Below are 8,282 nucleotides of genomic sequence, written 5' to 3' on the forward strand. Positions count from 1 at the left end.
GGCACAAGGATAGGTATGTAATACCTTGACTTGAGAGTCTGCTGACTTGAAGGATGAACGTTGTTGCGGTGATTTCTGACGACAAGGAAGTTGCAAGACTGTTTTGGTCTTCTTTGGAATTCTTTAGAACACCAGGAGATAGATATGAGGCTGACCTGCATTCCCATTGTTAGAGAAACGAAGGGCTGAAATTGCAAATGTCGATGATGTCAACGATGGATAGTGATAAAAGCACTTGGCTTCAGAGAGATAGCGATTGAATAGAGCCTCGATTGTTTGTTGAAGCACCGGATTAGATCATAAAGGCAGAATTAGTCCAGGCTTCTGTGACAAAAAGGGTTGAAACTGGAAAACGATGAGGCTGACGCGGTGTACAGATTAGCATTAGGACTGCCTCATCGGCATGGAACACAAAAGCTAGGGCTTCTCTTGCGTAAAAAAACCTAGATTCGATTCAGGAGCAGAAACCATTAGTAGACTGTAAGTTCTGTAAAAACACTGAAGAAGACTTGCTACTAGTGCTCCTAAACCATGTATGTGGAAATGTGCTTTCTCAATCTGACTTTCGGAGGCGTGCTACAAATGTGTTGTTTCAATCATGTTCGAGTTTCAAGGAAAAAACTCTGTAAATGGAATGTGCATAGATGCAATATCTCAGGCAGACTCGATCAGTGCATGTAATACCTTGAGTCGAGATTCTACTGACTTGAAGGATGAATGTCGTTGCGGTGATTTCTGACGACAAGGAAGTTGCCACTACAAGAGGCTCTTCACATTAGCGACGCTCACACAGCGACGCTCAAAAAAAAAAATCCCGGCGTCGCTATGAGCGTCGCTATAAGCGTCGCTATGAGCGTCGCAAATTTACAAAGAAATTTGCGACGCTCATAGCGACGCTCATAGCGACGCTCATAGCGACGCTCACTGGGGTAAAAAAAATAACCGAGCGCGCCCAAAAACTCAGATCTCAGATCTGAGTTTTTCGGCGCCCTCAAGCAAAGAGCAGGTAACGCTCTCCCTCACTCTCTCTCTCTCTCTCTCTCTCTCTTTTTCTTTTACACACACACACACACACACACACACACACACGAGGAGAGGAAGGAGAGCCAGGTATGCTCCTTCTCTCTCCTCATTCTCATGTTCCCTTCCCCTCTTTCTCTCTCCATCGCGCTCTCTCTCACACACACACACATACACACACACATATAGTGTTTTTGAGAGAGAGAGAGAGAGAGAGAGAGAGAGAGAGAGTGCAAAAACGCACACATACATAAACAAAGAATGCACACACACATTGAGAGAGAAAAAGAGAGAGAGCATGCATAAACAAAAAACGCACGCATTGAGAGAGGAAAAGAGAGAGAGAACATGCATAAACAAAAAACGCACACATTGAGAGAGGAAAAGAGAAAGAAAACATGCATACGATCCAAAAAAACGCACACACATTGAGAGAGAAAGAAAGAGAAACTAAGGGAGCGTCGTAGGAAACTAATTAAAATTAAAAGACCTAAAGATCTAGCCGACGAGGAGTTGAACTGAAGACCTATTATTCAAGAGAGAAATGGCATAATCAATCTATCATACTTGGCATGAGTGATAGAAAGGTTATACCATTTATCTCTTTTTATTGGCACACACATCCACACACGCGCACACACACAGGAAGAAGAGAGTTATAACGTCGTAGGAAACTATTTTAAAAGACGTTAAAGATTAGGTTATATGTAGACTTACATTAAATTAGATTTAGGTTTATTTTTAACTAGATTTACATTTATTTAAGCTAGATTTAGATTTATGTTATATTAGATTAGATGCGGGTCTCCATAGACTGCGATGCCTGCATGAAGCGGGTGAAGAAAGCCCTCAATGGAATATAGGGTATTGCTGCCTTCACTCATAGTGGGCTCCGTCGATCCAAAAGTACTGGTGAAATGTCTTCAGAAGATAGGGAAGAAGGTGGATCTTCAGGGCGGCAAGAGTCACTACATCCCCGACACAATGACCATCTAGACAACCTCTAGTCATTAGACTTACGTTAAATTAGATTTAGCTTTATTTTTAGTTAGATTTACGTTTATTTAGATTTACGCTTATTTACGTTAGATCGAGTCCACGCAAGAATTACTTACGGTTTAGGGTTTAGAGTTAGACGAACAGTGAAAAGATCTACTGTGAAAAGATGTTAAGATGAAGTGAAGTGCTACAGCTAGAGAAGAGGCAAAGGGATTTTGTCCACTACATGCAGTATCATGTAGACGTGGGTGTCTAGATTTCTTGTACCCACAAATATAGGTATTGACCAATAAAGACGAGATTATAACCCGGTGGTTCTGATCTCCGTGCACCTCTAGACCGAGGTGTGCGGGGATTGGACATGACTAGAGAATGTGAGGTAAAGAGAGAGAGAGAGAGAGAGAGAGAGAGAGAGAGAGAGAGATAAGATGAAGAATGCCAATAGAATATTAAATTTGTTGTTTAGGTTATAAGTTTTTTATCCTCATTATGAGTAGCGACGAGGATGTGGGACCGTCCAACCGAAACACCTATCTCTCAACGAGGGTCTTATGTCCTTGTAATCAATGCAAGCATGCTGTGCGACGGACAAGACGTGTTTCTTTGCAGCACGTTCGTGAATTTGGCGAGTTCGATCCATCTATTATAGATCGAGTTGTTGCCAATTATAACTCGTCGGACTCTGACGCTGGCCAACAAGCAGCAATCTTGCAACCCAATAGACGTATTCGCAGGCGCTTTGGTCAAGCAGCATATGTGAGGCCACAAGATGTAGCCTCTGACAGCTCGGGGGATGATCATGCAGAGCACATTCCCAACGAGGCAATGTTTGAGCCCGAGATTGATGAAATGATCGAGACGATCATGGATTCAGAAAGGCTTATCTATGATGATATGAAAAGTGAAGCCGATACATCATTGTATAATGGAGCACGTATGTCTAGATTGAAAGCACTCCTGGTTCTTCTCAACATGCAGGCAAAGTTTGGATGGAGTGACACTAGCGTCACAGCGCTTTTCAGGTGATCTATTACAATTAGTTTACTTTAATAGAACTCATGGTGTATAATGATCTGATAGATTTTTACACGACTGTATCATATTTTTATGTTGTGTAGATTGCTGAAAGAGCACATTCTACCAGCTGACAATGTGATGCCAGATTCCCGAGATGAAGCAAGAAAGATTTTGCGAAACTTGGGGATGGATTACAATTCTATCCACGCTTGTCCTAATGACTGCATTCTTTTCAGAGGGGAATACACAGACATGGAGAAGTGTCCGAAATGTGATTCCGAAAGATATCGAGTAGATCTCCACGGGACAAAAATTCCACAAAAGGTTTTGCGACATTTTCCTTTGCTTCCTCGCATCAAGCATTTCTTCGAATGTAAGTCCATGGCCGCCCTAGCATCATGGCATGAGGAGAATAAATCTTCGGATGGTGTGCTACGAATTCCTGCAGATTGCGCAGCCTGGAAACATATAGATGGAACATGGTCGGATTTTGCCAGGGAAGCTCGAAATTTGCGCTTAGGCCTGGCTATGGATGGCGTAAATCCATTTGGTCAAAGATCAACATCTTACAGTGTATGGCCCGTTGTCATCGTCAACTACAACATTCCCCCGTGGTTGACTACGAAGAAGGGGCACCTATGGCTAAGCTTGATTGTGCCAGGGCGATATAAAGTGGGGAATATGGATGTGTATCTTCGTCCACTATTGGAAGAGCTACAACAATTGTGGATTGGCATAGAGGTGGTGGATATGAGCCGACACACAGGACGACGGAATGCTTTGATCAGAGGTATTCTAATGTGGACCATGCATGACTATCCCGGGCTAACAGAATGCTCAGGTGATCTATTGACACTCCTCTCTCAGACACTGTAAATCTTGTTTTTCCCCATAGTTGATCTATTATCATGTGTATACATGCAGGGCTTCAAACAAGCGGATACAGAGCATGTGTCACATGTGGACCTAGACTGAATGCACGTAGGGCACCCTCACTGAAGAAGCAAATCTACGAAGGTCATCAAGCGTATCTTCCGGAGAATCATGTGTTACGCGACGGCTTTTTGGGAAGAGAGCCACCAAGGATGTCTGCACAAGCATGGTTAGAGCAGAAGGAGATGTGCGATGACGGATTGCCTCCAGGGATGAAGAGACTATCTCTATGGTACGAGTTACCATACTGGCCTCGACTCGTGATCAATCACTTGCTCGATCCAATGCACATATTCAAGAATGTGGGTAATCTACTATGGGACCATTTGACCGGCAAGAAAGATACTTTGGGAGCCAGAGTTGACCTTAGAAATGTGGATCGTATGGAGCAATATTGGCCGCAAACAGCGTCTGATGGATCGATAAAACTTCCTAAAGCACCATGGATTTTCACAGGAGCCCAAGAACGCAAAGTAAAAGAGGCCATTCGATCTTTGCGGACCCCCACTGGCGTAATGCACTCGCTCCGAACGTGTTTTACTAAAGAAGGAAAGCTTACCGGTTTGAAGTCACACGATTGGCATAAAATGTGTCAGGTACGTTCATAGTGGACTTTAATATCATTGCATAAAATGTGGACTTTAATATCATTGCTGCACATACTTTACAGTTTATTTTACCGGTTGCCATTGAGGGATGTTTGTCTCTCGACATCCGTAACACAATCTACAAACTTGCAAAGCTGGTGCAATGGATCTCACAAAAGGAGATCGACGTAGACTCCATACCATTCGCCAAACTAAATGCTGCGGAGCTTGTGTGCATGTTTGAGAAACATTTTCCTACTACAATGCTAACCATTCAGGTGCATCTTCTTATTCACATAATTGATGAGGTGGAAATAGCTGGCACAGTTCATTCCAGATGGATGTTCTTCTTAGAGCGTTTCATGAAAACGCTTAAGGGATATGTGCGTCAAAAGGCACGTCCGGAGGGTAGCATGGCAGAAGGTTGGTTGGTATCAGAGTCCCTAGTGTACATTGGAGAGTGGTTAGACGGATTTGATAAATCCCGGGATACGCTATGGCGAACCATAGATGATGAGCGCATATCTGGGATTGTCATGTGCAATCTCGGTGTTGAGAAGAAGATGACGGAAGATCTAGAGGCTAAAATCAACCGATTTTGCATGCTTCACAATCCAGTGATGCAAAAGTGGATTTCACAATATGAGGATGCAAAGCAAGAGCGACAAAGGGCACGAATCGAGTGGAGACGGGGAAGACGACCACCGATGCACTATCCAGCGGTTCTGGAGAGCCTACCAACCTTCATGAGCTTAAGATGGTTGCACAACCAATTGAAAAGCGCACAACAATGCGGTGACGAAGTGACTGAAGAAGAGTGGGAGTACTCTCGGGGTTGCGCGACCAAGGTAAGTTTGCAATGTACGACTAGCAAGTGACTTTATTTATAAACGTTTGAACGGCCACTCATAATCTTTGTTCGTTGTAGTATAAGTCATACACAGCAGCATGGTGTAAAGGTCGACATTTTAAGGTGGAACGAATCGACAAAAAGCGTTTTACTCAAGATTGTGGAATCATGGCAAAATTTGAACAGTCTAGTCGACGACGTTCCTCTGATGCAGATCCCGTGGTGGCGGAACTCACTTACTTCGGCACGCTGCAAGAGATTTTGAGGATCGATTACAGAGGATTTTTTGTCGACTTGTTCGACGTGCAATGGTTCAAGATAATCATGGAGGGTCGAAACGCTACTGTGCGTAGAGGAGAGTCTGGTTTTCTTGAGGTGGATTCTACTAAGAAATGGACTGACCTAAGAGACACTTTCGTACTACCCGAGCATTGTGAACAAGTAAGTATATAAATAGTTAACATCCCCCTTTTACAAGTTATGTGCTTGAAAGCTCTCATGTAAGTTATGTGGCTCTGGCAGGTAGTATTTCATCCTACAAAGTCTACATCAAACTGGTGGTACGTCATAGAGGTAGCCCCTCGTAGTGCAAGGACGTATGAAGGCTACCATGTGCCAATCACAACGACATCAATGGAGGAGATCAGAGAAGATGCTCAATCAGAAGCCGCTGCGGTGGTGCCAGACGAGCATCAAGATGCTACTGCTCTATATGGGGTGCATGCAGAGGAGCTACAAAATGAAACAGAGGATATGTGTTTAAACGGAGAGCTCTATATAGATATAGGAAGTTATGCTGAGTTATGCGAGGATGAGAGAGAGATCTCTTAAAGCCACAAATATTGTATTTGAACAATTTTGCTCCGTGCTGTAAAAGCTCTAGCTCTTTTGATTGAAAATTCTGAGTTTTCGACTTGCCTCTTCTACCACTCGATTCATTGCGTCATTGTATTTATATGCGTCATTACGTCATTGTATTTAATGGTATTTGCGTCATTGTCTACTCTATTCATTCAATATTAAGTTTAAATATTCGTGTGTTTAATGCAGGTATGGATGATGAGGAGTTTCTTTCTTCTTTGTCACCGCAGCAGAGACAGTGGTACGTGGAGCGTCATCGCTCTGGTGCATCATCGCGCGTTCCTACACCATCCGCATCTCCCTCTCTTTCGGAGCATTCGGCGCGCTCCGAAGCTTCGGCGTCGACGAGACGAGCGTCACTCTCTTCTAGACACCGGCGCTCTAGTGGTGGCGGTGGCGGTTGTTGTGGGGATTCCGCCACCGATGCCTCCACACCGCCTCGTGTTCGACGAGGCTCTTTACCCTCCCCTTCTTTGCCCGCCCCCACACCAGCCACAGCATCGCCGTCTACGCCAGGTTTTGCACGGCTGACTGTTCCTAGAAGCTACACACCTCTACCTACTCCGCCAGGAGCCACCCCACTCGACACTCCTCGCTTCGGGGCCCAGACGCCGGTGGAGACACCTGACGTCCGTACCCCCATCGACACGCCGCTAGAGACCCCTGCCGGGACACCCAGGTTCACGCGTCACCGGCCAGAGGGCTTGCCTTACTCCGTCGACATCAGCGGCGGCATCATCATGGATGATGACGGCAAGAAGGTGATCTCGCGCATGCGTGGTCTTTGCTCTCAGCTGTTTAGACACTATATACTAAACAAATGGAGTGAAGTACCAAGTGATTTAAAAAACAGAGTCATCAGCATACTTCATGATGAGTTTCCCGTTCCAACACGGGATCAGCGCTTCAATGAAGACCTGATGAAGATTCGAATGCGCGAATACTGCAAACACAAGCGTTCCGAAGTGCAAAAAGCAATCAAGAATGGGTGGAATAGGCCAGATTGGCTGGCCAAAGAAGATTGGAAGAATGCGAAGAAAGCAGCGCGCGAGAATCCCGACAAGTGGAAGCAACAAAAAGATGCAGCCAGAGCGCGAGTAGAGGCAGGGAGCTCGCACCACTTGGGGAGCGGTGGATGGGCATCATTTGAGGCCGATTTTGTAAGTCTTTTCACATTGCTCTTTATGCATGTTCGATAGTTTAGGGTTTATGAGTTTTTTAGTTCTAACATAATGAAATCTTTGTATGTTTTGACAGTGGTCGATGACAGGACGTGATCCCACACCGTACGAGCGCGAGTACGCAGGCAGGAAGGGCTTAAACGCCCTGATGGACATTCTCAGTTCTCGCAGCGGCATGGTTAGTATTACGGTTTACTCTTTTTTATTTTTTGTATTGTTTTATAAATGTCGTTATATGTTTATACTTACTGAAAACTGTCTTATTGTCTTTTTTTGCAGAATCCGACAGATACGCCGCTTGGACGCGATGAGACGTCTGATTAGACGACGTCAGTTTAGCCGTAGCTAGATAGCATTAGTTTAGGGTTTCTCATAGCTTATGTATCATGAGACGGATTTTATACGTCTTTTTGAACCATGTATATTATTACATTTGTCACCGCAATTCCTTTTGCCAATCAATTCTTTATGCCTATGATGTTGTACAATTGTCATTATTACATTTGCCAATCAATTCAGTTTGTCTATGATGTGTACAATTGTCAATTTTGCAAACAATGCGTCTTGTGGGTGACTATTTTGGGTCTATTATTTACCTTTGCACTTTTTTTAAAAAGTGAATCAAGTACAATATGGTTGATGGGTGGCAGGGCATTCAATGCCCTGCCACCAAAAAAATATTCTCTCAGGCGTCGCTATAAGCGTCGCTATTTATGGCTCTGTAGCGTCGCTATATGCGTCGCTATACTCTTCTGTGAGAGCGTCGCTATAAGCGTCGCTATATAGCGACGCCTATAGCGACGCATATAGCGACGCTCTCGTAGCGACGCTTTT

General features: G+C 44.3%; 1 protein-coding gene across 1 annotated transcript; it reads left to right on the forward strand.

The window, feature by feature from the left end:
• The first annotated feature begins 4,445 nt into the window (after nucleotides 1-4,445).
• On the forward strand, nucleotides 4,446-5,807 carry LOC147428385 (uncharacterized). The gene is made up of 2 exons (XM_086497656.1): nucleotides 4,446-4,565; nucleotides 4,640-5,807. The coding sequence occupies exons 1-2, from the start codon at nucleotides 4,485-4,487 to the stop codon at nucleotides 5,432-5,434; spliced, it is 876 nt and encodes a 291-aa protein (XP_086353782.1). The 5' UTR covers nucleotides 4,446-4,484; the 3' UTR covers nucleotides 5,435-5,807.
• Nucleotides 5,808-8,282: the final 2,475 nt, after the last annotated feature.

This window comes from Adiantum capillus-veneris, chromosome 23 (genome assembly GCF_014529385.1).
Source record: "Adiantum capillus-veneris isolate H3 chromosome 23, ASM1452938v2, whole genome shotgun sequence".
NCBI classification, from domain to species: domain Eukaryota; kingdom Viridiplantae; phylum Streptophyta; class Polypodiopsida; order Polypodiales; family Pteridaceae; genus Adiantum; species Adiantum capillus-veneris.

Coding starts and splice junctions, on each gene's coding strand:
- LOC147428385 (XM_086497656.1), top strand. CDS start 4,485: ATGCACTCGCTCCGAACGTGTTTTACTAAAGAAGGAAAGCTTACCGGT. Junction 4,566..4,639: donor ATTGGCATAAAATGTGTCAG/GTACGTTCATAG, acceptor CATACTTTACAG/TTTATTTTACCGGTTGCCAT.